The 19623-nt window shown below is 36.7% G+C and overlaps 1 protein-coding gene, 1 long non-coding RNA gene and 1 other non-coding gene across 3 annotated transcripts; 2 read left to right on the top strand and 1 right to left on the bottom strand.

The window, feature by feature from the left end:
- Positions 1-2849: 2849 nt before the first annotated feature.
- LOC120110981 (protein PHR1-LIKE 2-like) lies at positions 2850-8903 on the bottom strand. Its single transcript, XM_039127070.1, has 6 exons — positions 8562-8903; positions 6164-6240; positions 5947-6001; positions 4692-4761; positions 4435-4504; positions 2850-3403 (listed from the first exon to the last, which is right to left on the bottom strand). Exons 1-6 carry the CDS (start codon positions 8722-8724, stop codon positions 3092-3094), a joined length of 747 nt encoding a protein of 248 aa, XP_038982998.1. The 5' UTR covers positions 8725-8903; the 3' UTR covers positions 2850-3091.
- Positions 8904-12754: 3851 nt separating this feature from the next.
- On the top strand, positions 12755-18472 carry LOC113462962. Its single transcript, XR_005512093.1, has 4 exons — positions 12755-14266; positions 16328-16699; positions 17889-18171; positions 18267-18472. It is a non-coding gene; the product is annotated as an uncharacterized LOC113462962 (long non-coding RNA).
- Positions 18473-19235: 763 nt separating this feature from the next.
- On the top strand, positions 19236-19329 carry LOC113462967. Its single transcript, XR_003386383.2, has one exon. It is a non-coding gene; the product is annotated as a small nucleolar RNA R11/Z151 (small nucleolar RNA).
- Positions 19330-19623: the final 294 nt, after the last annotated feature.

Below are 19623 nucleotides of genomic sequence, written 5' to 3'. Positions count from 1 at the left end.
GACCACAGGATCTTTTTGAATGCTAAGCAGCAAAGAAGGCAACCCAGACAACTGCTCTGTTCGCTTCCCAATACATATGTACAGGCTCGAACGCTCTACACTCCTCCACCATCCAAAATAAATCCCACAGCAAAGGGTGCTCATCCCCCTTCGGCCCCCACTTCACAGCCTCTCGATCACCAAGATTGAGTTTTCCTTGAAAATGATAAGCTCTGCCTCTAAAATTCACATAGCATAGGTAATGCCTTTCGATGCTGCCCTGAGCTCCACCCCTATAGTTGACAGTCTACCGGTGCTTCACCCCCTAGCAGCAATCAGTCTAGCATCATGACTTCTGATCACAAATCCTACCTCTGCTTTGACACCATCGCCACAAGCGCTACCGTCGAAGTTTACCTTGATATAGCTAGAAGGTGAGGGCCCCAAGACATAAGAACGAAGCTGGAGGCTGTAGCAACAGAGTGAAGGTCCAGATATCCTTGGATATCCTAGATGAAGTTTCCAAGGTAGTCCCGGTGAGCTCAACGACCTGGAAAGAGGCTTTCTCCACTATACTCCTCAGGGGCTCCCACTTATCTTTAAAGACCTGGATATTCCTATCAAGCCAAATGTGATACGCCAAACAGGCCCAAGTAATGCCCCATAGCATTGTCCAAGTAGGCACATGTAATGCCCTCTGATTACAACAACTCAGTTGCTTTTTCTATATATATATATTTTTTAGGGTAAACCGGATAATTTAAACCATTCAATAAAAATACAAACATAGAAATTAAAAATTAGAATATTTATAAAATAGGCAAGAAGATCAACTATGCAGCATCATAATATAAGTCTAGTTTAGCTAAACCCATAAATCGCCATCCAATCAGTTGTATTTTTTATAATGGTAAGGTGCCACCACCAGAATTACTCATTTGTGTTTGTGGACCATGGCAAGCAGAGGATATGGAAAAAATATGGGTACAACGCATAGATAGTAGGTTACATGCTAGTTAAAATTTGGAGTCAATGAGTCCTGATTATTAAATGTCAAGTGAATTACTTATGGAAGTTAGGTTGCCCTAGTAAGAACTCATAAGCATCGGGCTTATTGAATACATCCTTGTGTTCAATTGCTTCATATTCACATCAAGAATAAATTTCCTCCCATTGCAGAGTAATCCTACGTTCGAATCTGAAAATGCTCGAAATAAGACAGATTATTTCAAAATGATCGACATAGGAAGTCATATCCAAGGGAAAAAATAAACTCAAAATGTACCCATAATTGAACGTCCAAGGGGACCAAATCATGCTAGGACTTGAGCAAATATGACCAATCTTTGATGGATTACAAATGCCTACCACATTTGTCTGGTGTTAGCAACCAAATGCCATGATCAGTTCACTAAAATGAGCACTAGAATGAAATGGAGATTTCAATTTTGGCCCATCCAATGAAGGGTGGAATCGTATTCCCTTTGGAATCATATTCCTTATAGAGGAACAATGATTCTACACTTACATGGAAGAAACGATCATTCCTACAAAAATATGAATAAATGATATTTTTGATGATAAACTAACTAGTTATATTTATGGTATAAACAGGAAGAAATAATATTTCTGACCTGAACTAATAATCAATAATTACGATATAAAATAAAATACATAAATTGATAAAATATTTAATTAAAATATTATTTGTTAAAAAAAGCGATAATAATATATAGCATGTGTTGTAATATTTGACATAAAGAGAATTCTACAGTGTACATTAAAAATGACAAAATAGAATTATAAAACCATTAAATAATATCAAATAAAATGATAAAAATATATTTGATAAATACTAAATGTAAATAAAACAAGTAATTAGAGTAGAAAAATATACATAAAATAAAATATATGCATTTAAAATAAAAATATAAAGCAAAGAGTACAATTATTATAAATTAAATGCCCCTCAAAAGAATCATACCAATATCTATTATAAACTTAGTTCTATTGCTTAATTAATGACTATTTTGTAGAATGATATAAAATTGGTTACATTCTAATGAGTAGCTAGACAAATTGAATATTGGAATTCAATTCATCTTTTTTTTAATGCATTCCTTTGTTTCAAACAATGGAATGGAAATCACAATTTTTGATTCCTTGCCTTTCATTTCCAATTTGTTTTAATTTCATTCCTATTCTTTTCAATTCTTGAGAATCAAACACAGCATTAATATCTTCGCATCATCTGCAGAACCCATGATACCTCAGCTGAATTGCACTAGAACAAGCATAGTCCGAGATCAGCTCCTTTGCCAAATGAATTGCATGGTCGAGATTCCAGAATCAGTTGCTTTACCAGTTTCAGGGTAACCACAAATTATGTGTACTTTCTGAAAGCCTCACCAATAAACCTCACCTGAAAAAATGTGCCAGCATACATTTCAAGGGCTGATAAGAAAGATTCTCCAAAGACCATGATCATCATGCCATGCTCGACCTTAGTAGGAACTTCATAAAACATCCATGGAATAAGATCTCATCATCTTTTGAATAGATACAGTAACAAACGTTTTGTCATGATGTTTGGTTTTAAAAGATGATGATTGTTTTTTTTAAGCACATGAAATGGACATCACACCTGTTAGAAATAAACTCCCATACATACTTCCAACAGAGACACCTAATCAATGATAGAGGCACCTATATTCTCAAGTCTATAGCTTGAAAGTTTGATACCTTTCTGTCTTACGCTAGGCAAAACAAGTTCATTCATTTCATCTTTAGCTAAGCGGAAAACTCCAAAAAATCAGGCGATTGATATCATAACAGCTAAAAGTATTCGGTAGAGCATCAAAGCCTGCTTCTCCTGCAAAGAAGATATAACATTGAAGGCAGAAGAACCAAAGAGAAATAAGATGGAACCTTTTTGGTGAAAAGACATTAGGAGTCCCACGTGAGAATGTTTTAAGTCATCCTTACAAGAAGACAAACATTTTGCTCGACTTCAGTCATTGGCCTGGCTTGCTTGTCCCTGAAAGTTAAGGTAAGGTTTGCCTACAAGATTAGAGGAAACAATGCCGTTGTCTTTAATCTTTTTAGTGAGGGTTCAGCATAACTTGCGTTTTAGCTCAGGGGCCTTCGGGTAAAAGGACTGTCCTTCAATAGCCGAAGAGGGGGAAGTCTTGCCCCCAGGGCTGTGCAAACTAATTGCACCCAGAGATAACTGATGAAACACTGAGGGGCTCAGTGGGTCGGATGGGGAGCACATGACCCCAGTTGCCAGGTCTGGAAGGTCATGCCCGGTTCCGTTGAAGCCACTTGATGCAATTTGCTCTGAGGCTATCTTGCATGCCTTCTCTAGCAACGAATCGATGTATTTATGGTAGGCTTCCATTCGGATCTGCACATGCTTCTGCACCTGGTCAAGCAGCGAAGCAAACCTTTAGTACATTCTGCTTAAATAATCAGGGCTCATAAGAAACTGTGCACATAGGTATATCAGGTTAAGATGAACCAAGTATTAGGGATTCAGTTGGCAGAATTAACTAAAAAGCTGGTTAATTTCTTATCACATAACACTTATAGCTAATACTAAATTTTGAAAAGAAGACTGATATTCGGGTTGGGAACTGGTAGCCTTATTGTTGGATTACGATTATCCAGCCGAGTTTCTAATTGTTGGACCTTATCTCATAATGTAACTCCTGCAAAGATTAAATATGTACAGTTCTTCACTATTAAGAAAAAAAATAATCAGTTATATCTTGTGCAACCAGCCCAAGGTAGTTTGCTTCTATTAGATGATTAGTGACAATATGGGCGACGTCTTCTAAAGTTCATGTCAAGCCCCAATGAAATGGAAAGAATTCAGATAGGAGAAATCAGGCTTGATACTTAAGCAAGCAAGATGCATAAGAACACATCATGGACCAAAATATACAGAGTAACTACACAAACAATTGAAAGAGGCCTATATAAATTTTTAGTCCTTTAAACTGTGAATACATATGTCTCAACAGAGAACAACACAAACAGTTTGATAAGTTGATATGAATTTCAATGAACATAATAATACTGTCTTTACCAAAAAAAAAGCTGCAGAAGAAGAAGAATATAGTAATACCGTAGGCTGAAAGCAGTAGTTTTGTCAAATGTCATTTAAATATCCTACGAATGAAATATGTGGTTCCAGATCCCTTTAGTCTGCTTTAGGTCAGCTCATAACAGCTCAAATTTAGTAATATGGAAACCCCACCATAAGAGAATTTTTTATGGAAACCAGTAACACTTTTGAGAGGGAAAAAGGGCTTACAAAATAGTTGTAGGATTAAATAGAATGTCACTCCAACAGTTTCTGATGATAGTTAAGAGGTGATGCAGAGAACATTTAAAGGTACAGAAGCAAAGAAGAAAAAGAATTACCGAGCAAAAGAAAAGAAAAGGAGTTACCTCGACTTGTTCATGCAGTCTTCGTTGTATTTCCATTTGTGCTCTTAGTGCCTCTTTGACTTCCTGACCCCTACAAGCAGCAAAAAAATTAAGTGTATGTGTTTTGGCGCTTTACAATGAATTCATGCATTATGCAACTCTTCACACCATTTATCCATGATCAACACTTAACAAACATTTAAACAAACTTCTTCTGTTGCAACATTTTTATGAAGCATAATATTTCAGAAAAAGATTATTTGAAAGTGTGAACTTACTCATTCACATCAGGAGTAGGCAATCTTGGAGACAAACCACTGCTGCTTGGGTTTTCTAAAGGGTAGGAAGCTGAAATTTTGAGATCCAGAGCATAAGAACATGTTAGATCAAGGCTCAGCATAACCTAGTAGTTTCTTTTGACATGTAAAAATGAAAGAGCAAATATGCATCTTCTAAAGTGGATTTGATGCTAAAGTATAAGGGTCTTGGCCATACGACAGTATAGTAATTTCACTAAGAAATGGTAATTGAACAATTGCATTCTGCTGCAATTAGCAGCAGTTTATGACCCTGGTCCAAATTACAAGCAATGAAAGGAAAGATATTGGCAATTTATTCTTTTTTATTTGAAAGGCACAGCTGTAGGGTCCCAGCTGAGCTGGAATGCTTAATCAAGCCAAGTAACCAGTAGAACTAAAAATTGTTTGAAAAAGTTGACCTTGATTAAAGGAGATAGTTTGCTTCCTATTAATATTGAAGAGGAGTAAAGGCTAAGCTCCCAATGTAAATTTTTCATACATCCAGTGTGCCATCCATGTAGTCCAGAAAAATAAGCTACATCTGCCTGTCTGTTGCATCATCTTCTCTCCGCAATATAGGCAGGCATGATGCAAAATGCTTTAGATGTGAAGGTCTTTTATAGCAACCTGAATGGCGGCCCTGGTTTCAAGTGCCAGTGATGCTGATTCTTGAGACACCATAAGCAACACTAGGCCAATGCGGGCATAGCAAATATTTGACTCTTTTAATCTTTCCAAGTTAAGAAAAGGGTTCCTAAACCTTTTTTTTTTTTTTTCTCTTTTGGGTTCAGCATGGCATGACATATACCATGCTGTCTAGTGACTGGCATACCCTCCAGCTCTCATAGTTACAACCTTGATGGCAGCTTGGTGACCTCAAACATTTTTATGCACTCATCTGACCTCAGCCTTGTCCTTAGGCCAGTAAAAAGCTCAGAATTCCCACATTATTCGATTTATAACAGATATACTAGCTTGAACTAAAACTTAATCAAGCTCAAAATCAGTTTGACTGCATTTGAAGACATCTAAGGTATCTGCACATAGCAAAAGGATGTTTAAGTTAACTCATGTTGATCATTAAGTTTACTAGAAAATATGTCCCTAACATCTTGTCAGTTAAAATAATGATGATGATGATGATGATGATGATGATGATGCAACAAACTGGTACAAAGGAGAACATATTGACAAACATGAATTGGAAAAGGAAGGAAAAAACTAAAAAACCTACCATCTTTGGATTGATCAGTCATTTCTTTGCCAGACTGCTTGCCTAATCTGTATTTCTGCCAAACATTAAAAATGAAGAAAAGTGAGCACTTCTGTATAGCAGTAGCACTACACTTACCTGTAACTGCAAGTTAATTACAGAAAGCCAAAAAATTCACCTATTAGACTGAAAAAAAAAAGCTTTGGAAAACTGAGATGTTAAATGATTACAAAAATACCTGAAGATGACTCTTCAGGTGGAAAAGAGTCAGCCCCTTCACGCCCATTGTTCGCATGATAGTCTTCGGTGTTGCTTCTGCATAAGCAATAATGTGTTCAACCATATAATAATACATAGAGCTATAGTCATATCAGAAAACTCAGATCCTAAAAGTTAAATAAGCTTTTCAGAATGATCGAAGGAATCTTCCATTTGGCATTCAATTTTCATGCATAGAAGATAACAGTTTCTTTCTTTTTTTTTTTGGCTGGAGGAAGACAATGGATGTTTACCATATGGTCTCATACATACAATGCAAAAAGAGGAATATAAAGATGAATGTTTCAATCATATAGTCATTCCCAAAATCATCTGACAGAGAATGACTCTTTGCTTGGAAGATGTTGCATTAGACCACAAATCACAGATCAACTAACATGTGTAATTTTACCGGCGGACAGCATTAAAGGAGTAAGCATTAAGAGAAATAAGCAAAAACTATCAGCGTGGAACCAATTTTGAATATCATTTTTTATTAAATTTAAGGAACAACCATAGTAATAGCTTATAACATCTATCAATATGGTAGAAGGGTCTAAAGTAGTATGCAACACTGGATGCAGTAATGCAGACAAGACAGTGCCAATAAAGCATAACAAAATGCAAAAAGTACAATATATGACACAAGATAGAATATTACTAAGAAACTAGCACACATACTAAATCTGGTGCCCCTATGATATAAAATAACAGACACCATGACTTTCTGTAATTGAGGTATCTTTACCATGAAAGCATAGAATTATTGAAGGTAGAGAACATTAATTTTCAGAGTCAAAGTAAACTGTAGAAGTATAACCTACAAGTGGTATCAAGACATCTGTCTTTCTTCCAACTAACTATGTTGATTGCATCAGAAGATTGTCATGTAAACTGCCTGGTAACATCCAAGCTAGGAAGACAATAATAAACAAGCACTGAACTATAAAGTAAAATAGCTATCATTAAACTAGCATAATTCATAACATAAGTTGTGACTTGACATACAAATAACCTGCAAGCTGATTAGCACAAATTTGAAGAAATCTCAAGATGGAATAGATTATGAGGTATATAGAAAACCAAAAATGGTGCACAACTTTGATAACAACCATATAACTTGCCCTGTTAACTGATGCCCCCTGATGCATTTTCTAGTTACACCATCCCTCTTTATAAAACTCAGATGACATTGCCGGAGGATTCAAGTTTTGTAAAGAAAAACCATTTTTTATAATAAGCATAGAGCATGAATGCTAAAATTACCAGGTCCAATGGGTGCGATGGAAAAAGTAATATTTATTGGTTGTGGGGTAGGGTGTGGGAACACTGCCATCATCTGCTAAGTTGAACAAGAGATCTTGATGGAGCAACTATGATATGTATTCATTGATGTGCCGTCAAAAATGCACAAAAAATAAAATGAAAAAAGACCATAATTTTATCAAAGCAGCAGTTACGAACTTGATCATGAAATTAAGTGGATTTGACCAACTCTCTTTCGACACAGAAAGACAAAACCCATAAATGTCCCCCAGAAGATTGTTAGGAAATACCAAACTAACATAGACAATATTGTAATATGCAATAAATAGAAGTTGTTAATCACCATTAATTGATGTTACACTACAAATAAAGGATGAAAAGAATATCAGTAGAGATACGCTGCAGTTATCAACCAATGAATTTCCACGTAAAATAAAGGAGTACAAGGGCACAAACAAAGGACCCATATCTAGCAGGTAGCATCTAAGCCCCCAATCGAAACATTTTGGATGGCAACATCTGAAATTTGTCTCGGCACTCAATCCAAAGCCTAGAGAAGTGGAATTCGGCAGACAGACAGTAACAGTGGAAGGAGAAAATAATAAATATATCCAAACTTAAAATCAGCAAATCACCAGTTGAACACAAAAGCTATCACCAGAATACTACAAATTTGCTGCTCAATGTAAAACAATATCAGCAAACAATGAATGAGAATAGAAACCCAACTAAAATAACAGCAGATACAGAATAACCAGGTGCCTAAAAACCCCTTAAAAATCCAAAGATGCGAACTTTACGGAAACAAAACAACAAGATCACAGAACAAAATCACAATAAAAAGATGGACATACCTCGCAAGGCAGCAAATTTCTATGATCTCTGAGATATTCAGTAGGGGGGAAAAAACAAATTCTAAAGAGGAAGGAAGAGAAAAAACCCCGACAAATTTAACGAAAAAAAAAAAAACACGAGGATAGCAGACATACCAACAAATCACAGAATACAGAAGAATCCTTCTTACAAAATTGCGCATTCCAATTTGCTACCAAGACCGTAAGCGAGAAAGAAGAACTTTGGAGGAGAGAGAGAAAAAGGGAAAAGGCACAAACTTTCTGGCCCTCCAAGCTGGGTGACGGCGTCGACGAACCGCTCGTGGAGGTCGGCCGTCCATCGGAGCCGGGGCTTAGGGTCCGCCGTGAGGACAAGCCTCGGGCCGTGGGCCTCCTCCTGTGAAATCGAAGCTTCCGGGCGGTGAAGCACCCCAGAGAACATCTCCTTTCGAGGAAAAGGGGGCCTTTTGCCCAAAAGGCAGCGAACCTAGAGGAGATCAATCAATAATAAAGAAACAACAGCAACAGGGGAAGGGGAAGAGAAAACCCCCTTGGGCACAGGGGGAGAACCCTGTGGGTTTTTCTATTCTCTTGCACCTCAGCTCATCCGCAGGCAGTTTAGCGCAGAAAGAGAGAGGAAAAAGGGGAAGGTCGGGGGGGGACTCCCGGCTCTTAGCACGGCTGGTGGTTGTTTGTCTCCGTGGCTTTGGTGTGAGGCGAGATTTGGCCCTTTTTGGGTCTGGGACAAGTGGAAGAAAGTTGGGATTTTTTTAGGCTTCTTGTTGGTGTTTTTTTATTGGATATCAATGGGTGATGGAGATTTGAGGGAGCCAATGGGAGAAGTCTTAGTTTCTGGAAGATTACCGGGTGGAGTAGCCATGTGAGAGAACCTTTGGCTTCCTTTATATAGTTGTTTTTATTTTTATTTTTGTCCTAACTCTAATATAATGTTGATTGTGTGAGTGAGCTTGCTTAGTACTTAAAAATTTATATATATGTACATGAAAAAAACTCTTTTGCAGTGCATGAATGCTGTGTGAGTATCCTTTCTTCTGAATGCTTGATTGTTATGTTGACTATTAAGTTGTAGCAGATGGGAAATCAATAATCGATTACATGATTCCCTAATTGATGCAATGCTTTATTTAAGTGATGTGTGGAATGCGAATTTTTATGGCCTTTATGTGGGCATGATTGAAGGCATATATCTGTTGCCATTGATTGAAATGTAAGATAAAGTCTTGAGATGAGTGGACATAACTACATGGCATAGGATGACCATTGGCAATGGAATTTTCATTTGTTGCTTGTTTGTAAAAAAAATGTCTTAAGATCATAAAATTGGATCACATCGACTACAATCAAAATACTTCCACCCTAGTGAATTGCGCGTAATATGACTTGAAAATTTTAAAATCCAGCAAAAATTCAGCCACAGTTGTATGTTGTTTCAATGCACTGCAAGCATCTTCAAGGTTCATCTTTTACTTGGCTTTTCCCATGATATACAGTTGATTTATGATACTTAGAAGCATCTAGTTAATGACATAATGCAAAACCTTTTGCATTACTTTACATGCAGCTAACTCTACTCAAAAAATACTATAGTTTTTTAGTGCAACGCAAGAGAGCTTCTTCTTTTTCTCTTTGTTAGAAGGATTTTATGAGCGAAACTCGAATTCTTATATGGGATAAGACCCCCACAAGGCTGCGTGGCCTTTAGGCTACCCTCCACCTGCACTCATCACACGTATACATCTGATACAAATCAAAAAATAATCTTTTAGGCAAACAAACATGATGCTGGTGTACAAAATTGATATGGGTGGTCAAGGAGGTGGCTTCTTGTTTTCCATGTTAGTCTTTGTAGAACTAAGCCATGTGTCTTACAAATGTTTTACAAATCCTCCTCACAACAACCAATTACACAATCTTGCCATATAACATCATGATGCTTCTATCACTATCATGACATCCTTGTAGATAATAGAGATAATAACCATTTTTTGAGCTTCACTTTTTCCATAATTTCTAATGGTTCTAAACAAAAAAGATGCTAGCAAAATGGTAATGCCAATATCCGAGCAAGGTTTAAATTAACAACTATTGTAAATATTGCAACGGTTATTATGTTCATTTGCATTGCACATCAATAAATCCAAATAATATAATATTTTTTTCAAAAAAAAACTGTGCTAGTAGTTGGATTTTCTATTTTTTTCACTCCAATTAATGATGATCTTGATGAATAACAATGTTCTTTTCTTTTTTATTATTGACCATTGTTGGTAAATATTTTATCATAACATAATCTCGATCCTTCTATCCAAATAAACATGGATGAACTATAACTTTATATTGGACAACAACAATTTCATAAGAGAGCACTTACAATTTTAGTGTGGCTTTATCAAACCTTACAATCAATTTGATACATCTCATCAGTTCATCTCGTGTTCATATAATCAGCATGGCTGATCAAAACCTTTTCTTCTAGAAAATCACCAACCATTATAGACAAATTATTGGTCAATCCCACAAACTTCTTATTTACAAATGCACATGCATCTTATCCAAAAACAGTATGGTGTCAAAAACGTATTTTTCAAACAAGCACTTATGCTTGCTTTGCACACCATCAAATAGTTCTAGGTTTAACATTTTGTTGTTCCTCCAGTAAACCTAACAATTGTAGAGGATTTTTAAAAAAGAAATAATGAAGCTTTACTCTGAAAATTCTGCAAAACTACAATGATCAAAATAGTTACCAAACTTCTTCCCTATCCAACATGGTGCCATGCCCATCAAGGGGCTAGGTTATATCTTTCACACCAAAGAATATTTGGTCTTCTTTCATGATGTAAACCATTGGATCGTGATTTGCTCACTCTAATCTCTTTCTTCTATTTGCAGAATAGATCACAAAGTTGATGTCATGCTTTAAAAGCTGTGCAAAAATGTGATTTAATGATTCGCATAGTGAAAGAAGATCAATTATTCTTTCCCGTGAAAGATGCAACTACTCTAACCCACTTATGAAAGGTACAAACTCATTTGAATTGCAGCTATCTCCTCCTGCCCTCTTAAATTGGAAATAAGTCGTGTAAACTTTTAGAGCCCCATCATTTTTTTTGTTCTCTTACAAAAAAAAATGAGGAGCGCCATACACCTTACCAAAGACTTTACCACGAATAACACTGCCACCATGAATTGCACCAATCCCTTATGCAATGAGAACAAATTTGACAAGAGGTTTGGGCCGCATAGCGGTTCTCTTTATGAGGTCGACTCTTTTCAAGTCTTCAGCCTTCACTCCTCGTTGGAGTCCAACTACCTAAACTCTCGATTTCGACAAATCTAGCCGATCCAACCTATAAGAAGAAAACCGACTCGCAATAAAGAAAAAGATTTTTGATTACGGGAGGAGGGGCGGGAGGAGGCGGAGCACCCGCTAGGCATGGATGCTGCGAGAGAGTCGTGTTATTCAGAGCAAGCATGTTCTTCGGGAGGCGAACTAAGCTGCAGATTGGGTCATCTCATTTGCTGCTTATTATTTTGGAGAATTTCTATGGACCCGATAGACTTTTTTTTTCTACTTTGTATGGTCTTCTTGCTAGTGAAGTAGTGTGAGGAGCCAATTTACCAAAAAAAAAAAAAGGAAAGAAAAAAAGAGATTTTTTAACGATGGGCCTCCAACCCCCCCTCTCTACACAAAGTCACCGGGCGCCAACCTCCCACCTCCTGCTCCGGCTTGCGTTCGTCTCTCCTTCCAACACCTCGCGCACACACACTCTCTCTCCCCGTTCAGTTTCTTGGTCGTCCTAATTTTTCAAGGATTGCGATCACCTTTTTGCTTTAGAACAGCAACAAGCTTGCTTATGGTTAAAATAAATGCCTATGAGAGCGGTTATTTGATTTACTTCTGGTCTTCATTATTCTATCTTTGATTAATTTACAATTCTAACGTGTAGTGTTTTGCCTTTATTCTGTTTGAAGAAATGCCTGGCCTTCCTTTCATACGAATGTGTATATATATATACACGCATATACACGGAACCGTCAAGGAAACGATGTGATCTATGATTAAAATCATCATTATTTTGCTACATACCGATACTTCGAAAGTCCAAACTGAACAATGGTGTTATTGCAAATAAGCTTATGTATAAGCAAATCCAAAACTTTCAATAAGCCAGCCTAAAGGATGGAACTGAAATCAATACAAATTAGGCCTCCGTATCGACCAATTCAGCCCCAACCTAACAAAGGCTAGAAATGTTTCTCTTTTTTAATATAGTTTTTCCTAAACAACACAAAAGCCTAACATGCCACCACCGACACAGATGCCATCCACATCAATGATTTTAACTATTCGTTGCGTTCTATGTATCTTAAAGCACATGTCAACCAAGAATCAAATGGTTTGGATAGTTTTGAACCAGGGAATAAAATAGACTATTTGTCATGTTATGAAAAATTGTTCGTATAGCAGTCAGTTGACACAGTAACTGATCTCCAAAACCTCGTAGATTTTTTAAAATTATATTTTTGGGCATTTCAAGTGTGGCACAATGAATGGTGTTGATTACCAAGTTCAATGTCCTTCCATATGTTTTGTATTCCAGGGCATAGCTACATTATTATGTCCTCAAACCATGTATATAATGTGGATACACCTTATACTCACATAACGAATTGCACATCTTTCTTCAGCAGCATTAGATAAATCAGGAAATGTTAATTCACAAAAATGTTCTTTGTATATGAGTCTTTTATGCCTACCCTTCTTCCTTCTCTTAAAAATCAATTCCATCATAGTTTTTTATATATGAATCTTCTAGGCGTACCCATCTTTGTTTGCTTAAACAAGTAAACCATCACTGATCAGAAAAAAACATGTAAACCATCATAGCTTACAATTAGCTATTATATTGAGTTGTTTGCATGTTTTAAACAGTCGCAAAATGCAGCCTGTACATGTTAGAACAAAGTTAGAAGCATTGGTTAGTTACTAACTTCTAATCAGTCATGATTCGCCATACCGATATCCGGTATAGATAGCATAACGACACTCGATACACCGAAAGGACTCCATATCATACCGACACAGTGCTAGTGTGGCACTGGTATGGGGTTCAGTATCGAAATGGCAAACTTTGTAATCAATTCCTAGTTAGTTACATCACTACTACAGGATCTTAACTTCATTATAATATCTATTATATGGGATAGAGTAAGATGGTTCTTATTCCTTTTGCATGTATCAGCAACTTCTCATAATATCTGTTCTGTCAATCAGAGCATTTTTTATAGGCAGATGACTTGAAATTTGTCTATCCAATGAACTGGAAAGGTTTTGTGTACAGGATTTGAAAGGATGTGACTCTTCAACTTGAGTTACTGAGTTACTATGTTATAATTTTTTAGAGTGCATAAGCACCATATCTGGCGTACAAATTTTGCTTTGGTTTATATTAAGCATTGGGTTTGAGCTACCAAAATTTGAGGAAAAATGGTCAAATATTTAACAGTAATTGATTCAAATGTCAATTTGCTTGTTATGCACATATAAATTATATAACAACCTATTTTTGATCTTTTTGTGACATACTCACATGTTTACTCCATGTTCGCATGCAATTCATGTACCAAACAGGTTCTGGAAAAATTACTGAGTTTAATTCTAAAGCTATTTTATTACCTCTCCCCTTTGCAGGTAAAATCACTTAAATCCTCTTTGTGTCTGATCAAGTTCAGAGCATTGAATTTGAATCAAATCAGGAGACTGGCTTGGTTGGATGAGTATTTCAGTCTGGTCTAGATCAGATTGAAAGTTTTATCTGATCCTTTTTGGGGCCTGACGGAGCTCATCTTCATTTTATTTACTGAATACCAGTGCTTGGATTCCACGGTGGTTTTCTCTTGAGCTACGGAATCCATTTATATGGGTTTTGCCATTGTCACAGATATTCTCCCTCAGAAGAGTTAGTCACTCTGCTTCCTTTACTTCTTCTGTGCCTATGCTTTATATCAAAATTTCCCTTCATTTATTTTGTCTAAACTTCATCATTTCTTCCTTTCTTTCATGCATTTGCTTGAATTTTCTGGAGATAAAGAGGCCTATAGCTCATGAGTGTTTGAATGTTTCATTTTAACCTTTTCCTTGCAATTATATAGTCTTTTTCTTAATTGGCTTCAAAAATCCTTGAAAATCTGGGAATATGATTGTTTCAGTTTGAGAATTGAGACTCTGTTTATGTTGTTATTTGAGTAGTTAGTGTTACTCTTTTGTTCACACAAGAGAGCCCTTCTTTAATTTTTATAATAATGTTGACTTAAATTTATTTTCCTTTTAAATTTTCCTGTCTGTATAGTGCCTCTCTGTTTTAACATGGTTTAAAAGATTTGGGCCCCCAATCTGAACCTTAAGTTTGAACCCATGGATCGAGCATGGATCCAAACTAAAACCCAAACTTTGATTGTTTGAGTATGGATCTTGCAGAATTGGATCACACCTGTTTGAACCAGGTTATCTCTAGTGAAATGAATTAGAAGTTCAGGGTCCTGCCCATATTTAGAAACAGTACAACATCTTTCTAGGCTATGCATATGCAGCCTTATATTCTCTGATGATATCCACTGGTACTCCCATATGATGCATGAGTGTTTTATAAGGGTGGATCAAACTAAACTGGGATGGGTGGATTTTGATTTGCAGACGTTGATTCTGTTTGCCATGATGCAGAGGTTGAATGGAAATTCAAAAAAAAAAAAACTGTTCGATAGTACGTAGGATCTTGTCATATAGTCTTGTGGTTATTAAAGAGCAAAATTCTGTGAGTTTGCTTTGATGGTGAATGAACATGTTTAGATTATTCATAATTCTCCTGAGAAACCAAAATGGACACCCTTTGTGTCTAGAGCTTTCAGCCTCAACTTTGATGTCAATGCAATGAAAAATCCAGATCAACTCCTACATCCAATTCTATTCTTACTTCTGCCTTTATATTCTCTTCAATAATATTATTTATTAAATATTATCCGGAATTCATTACCAATGGGAGGAATTAATGGGGGCTAGTGCTTCATCAATCTTAAGTCTCAACTTATTGGAGATGCCAGAATTCATCTAAAAAGGTGATTTCTGTGTGTTCGACAATCTTGAGATTTAGATATTTATGGATGACCTCAACCAATCAGACCTGTTCATCCTTTGCCTCTATTTCCTCATCTGTTCACTCCATCCCGCTCATGTTGGGAATATTGAAGTATAAGCTGATTAGCTTTCCAAACAGGATACAAGAGTACAGGGTCAATATTAGAGCTTTACTTCATAAGCTCCTTTGAGTATGATCTGTTATTTTCTTGAAGTATTAAAACTGCTACTTAGACAAAGCCCCTAACTTAGGGAGGAATATCTGGCCCTTCAACTTTAAATATTTGGTCTTTTGTTATGATACTGCATATGTTTGGTTAGACTAGGATTGTTAAAACGGAGGGCCTGTCCTCATAGAGAATAGAAGTTTGGAAGAGAAAATACATGGTTAGAGTTTCAATTTTAGGTTTGTACTGAGTATGAAAGAAATACTTAAAGGCTCATCCCAAATGTATTAAGAGAGTGCTAGGTGATATGGGACAAAAAGATTCATGTGAAATATTTCATTTTGGGATATATGTATTCCTGGGCCCATCTATTTCCATACCTCCACCAATTCAAATGTGCCTTTTCAGGTTGGATTGATGTATTTATTGTGTGAAAAGAGAGGATACATGTTTGCATGATGATTCACAGCAAGCTGCCTGAAAAGTATTCTGATGACCGTGATAGCAAATATAAGACATGATAAAACCACATGTCAATACTATTATATTTTGCCTATGCAATCTAATTTCACATCAACTTTGGGAGTAAGTAGTTAAATCAGAATTTATTCAATGGTTTATTGTGTTGCTTCCTTGGAATAGTTAAGAGCTCTTCGAGAAATATTTGAACATGGTTGTAATCTCACTTTTGAAGTTTTTTTTTTTCCTCTCTCATTTTGCAGTTTGGATATTAGCCTCTTCAACATGTTAGACAGACGGCGTCAAGAATTTTTGCTTGTAATACTCAGGAACCCTGTCATTCTTCTAGTACATTCAAGAAATATTATCGACATCCTCAAAATGTTGAATTCCCACCCATACTGCCAAAGAATAAAAAAAAGTCTTTCTCTATCCCAATAAAAAAGATCATACAGGCTTCTGGACAGGATAAAAAACTGGCTGAAATGGGTATAGAGAAGCCTCTTGAGCCCCCCAAAGAATGTGTTACTGGTACCTGATCTTGTTCCTGTTGCTTATGAGGTACTGGAACATTGGAAAGGGCTGATCCAAGGCCTTTCACAGCTTCTGAATGTTGTTACAGTTTATGGTTGTAGGTAAGTCACAGATAATATGTGATATGTTTATTTATTTGTCTCCTGAAGACTATGAAATCTTATATATTTATTCCTCTCCCTATAGTCTCATTTTTTTGGGATATTTTTCAGATTAATCCTTGAAATCTTCCGTAGTTGTGTATTAGTTCATGACTTTTCTGTATTTATATTTTAATCCTTGAAATCTTGGAACTAATTGCTTATATTCTCTGAGGGTGTCAAATTCATATCTTTTGGATATTTTTGTCCCTAGCACTCACACTTAATCGATTCCTTAACCCGTCTCCTTTACTGTTGGTCCTTTAGCAGCCAAGTCGTGATCGGGAAGAGGGCAAAGTGATTGAGAAGAGGCTGAATCTAGAGCCTCATTCAATGTTAATCTGAGCATTTTATCCTTCTATAACCCTAGTTAACCTTAACCAGGGTTTGGCCGACGAAAACTAGCAGAATGATAGAGTTATACAAATGGATAACTTTACAAGAATTTTTATATAAATATGAAAAGATAATAATTAATATGTTACAGACTAATCTGCAAAATCACTTTTTCATTGAAATTTAAGAGATTGCCAAAATATACATCATTCATTCAGTAGGGTAATTTTTTGACTTTGGTTAAGAGCCCCTACAAACTCTTCATGTTGAGTAGTTCTTTTCTCGAAGAGTATCTGTATTTTTAGATTCCTTTCTTTTATTCATATTAGATTGAACTTGATGCCTCCTGATATATTGTGAAATTAAATATACGTGGAATAGAAGAACTTCCTTCTGAATGATATTTAGATATATCATAAAAATCTGATTTTCCTGTTTTTAAGTTGAAAATTATATCTTTTCGTGGATTTTTTGTTCTAAAAAATCAACTTGCTTATTTGTAACAGTTACATAATATTTATATGCATGTAATCAACAGAATTATTTCAACGAATGCATGATGCATCAGCACTTGTTGCAATTTGATGCTAAACACTATTCTCTTCACAAGATTTAGGTTTAACTTAGAATAGTCAAAAGCTAGGAGACTGAGAATTATAGTTAATGTGAAAACATAAAATCCTTGAATTGTCCAACTTGGTTAGCTAATAACCTTCCTTTTTCCATAACCATTATGCACATGCACCTGGAAAGACTTGGAGTTTTTTTTTTTTTTTTTACGCACTGTTAACCGATCTCAGATGATCCTTCTCAGCAAATGTTCTGCAGTCCACGTTGGTCCCATTGGCCACCGGATTCAGGACTGCAGAGGCACTGGAAGTGAGCAGTGCAGGAACCTCCACTGTTGGTTTTGAGGTTCCATCAATGATGCTCTTATCCCCATTGAATCATACCACCTGTATGTCCCCTTTGGGCGGCACATCAAGCACAAGACTCATTTCCCAGCAGTTGTAGAGCTACGCATTCAAGCAGGAGTTGATTTGCCAGAATTTCCTTCACGCCGACGAACCATGCCCATCTGAATGCTTGGGAAAAAGGTGATCCTTTTAGTGGGCAATATTCCTGGCCTAACTAAAGATTGTAAGATTCTCTGCTGAGCTCTGTAACCATGGTGGTGGTTCATTTGTCTCAGAAATCATTTCCTGTGGAGCTGGACATGGGGCTTATGACTTGCTTGTAGGTTTTCCAGTGTACATTCTGCATCTGTCTTGGAAAGAAATGGTTATCCAAAGTGTTATGCAATACACATCCCTGTAAAGAATTATAGCTACTCTCTTCATGCATGGTGTCAAACAACAAGATGGGTCCTCTATGTTCATATACTTCCTAATTATCTATTGCCTCTACAATATAGTTGTGGTTTGTTCAGATACTTCCTATTTATCTATTACCTCTACAATATAGTTGTGGTTATGGGTCTCTGTTAGTCGAGTACCTCAGTTCTTTTGTATTGACTTCTCCGGCCACCGAGATATTTGTCTAACTACTATTGGTGGCAATTTATTTCTTACATTCTTGCGATGAAGTTCAGGGAGGACATGAAGAGATATATACTTAATTACTGACTTGCTCATTTTCTCAGGAATTAACATTGCCAATTCAGTTCAGCATGGGAACAAAGTCTGGGGGGTGCGATACGTAAAGCAGGATTACGTTTAAACCTGCAAGGAAATAGAGTGAAGTCCCTTTCTAATTCTCGTGAATCAAGTCGGCAAACCCGTTACCGACATTGTTATTAAGAGCAAGCGTCCTTTTCTTATTGCGTCGATCGCATTCATCGAACGGCCAAGATTAATTCTATCGTCTGAAAGGCTCTGTGAGCGGGTCGGTGGCTGGGCCTTCTAAAACTTCGGAAACCTAACCCTAGCCGTGTTCGTTCCGCGCTCCCCGGCCTCTATATATATCCGTCCGGCCGTCCCCGAAATTCTCATTAAGAAATCCCATTCCCGATCTCAATCCTAAAACCCTAACCCTAGCCTTCGCCCTAGTGCTGTTCTACTTTCCGTCATCATCTCTTTCCTTCTCCTCCGATCTCCTGAGCGCTTTCGTATCTTTCCTTCTCCTCCGATCTGTTGAGCGCATTCTTCGTGGTTCTGTTCGGCGGCTAATGATGATTGATCTCAAAGATCTTAGCGGATTTCAGTGAGTCCATGCGTCGATGATCTGATTTCATGTTGTTACACACACTGAAGCCCCTCGTATTCTTCCTTCTCCAATCTTGATTTTCTTTTGTTTTTTGCCTTCAAATGGCTGGAATCGTTGATCTTTAAAAGAGAAAAGTTGAGATTTTTCCTTTAGATCTTTCATCAAAATATAATTTTGATAAATTTCTGGCCAATTATTGAACCGATTGATATTTTTTTAATTTTTTGGGAGAAAGTTAGGGTTTTTAATTTGGTGGAAGCAAGGAGGAATGGAAGCGATGGTGAGCTTAGAATGGTGGAGCGGCCAGTGGTGTCATCTTGCCGCGAGCCTTTCCGCATTATTAT

Source organism: Phoenix dactylifera, chromosome 1, assembly GCF_009389715.1.
Source record: "Phoenix dactylifera cultivar Barhee BC4 chromosome 1, palm_55x_up_171113_PBpolish2nd_filt_p, whole genome shotgun sequence".
Taxonomy (NCBI): Eukaryota; Viridiplantae; Streptophyta; class Magnoliopsida; order Arecales; family Arecaceae; genus Phoenix; species Phoenix dactylifera.
The sequence above is the reverse complement of the archived record's forward strand: the minus strand, read 5'-3'. Positions and strand labels throughout refer to the sequence as shown.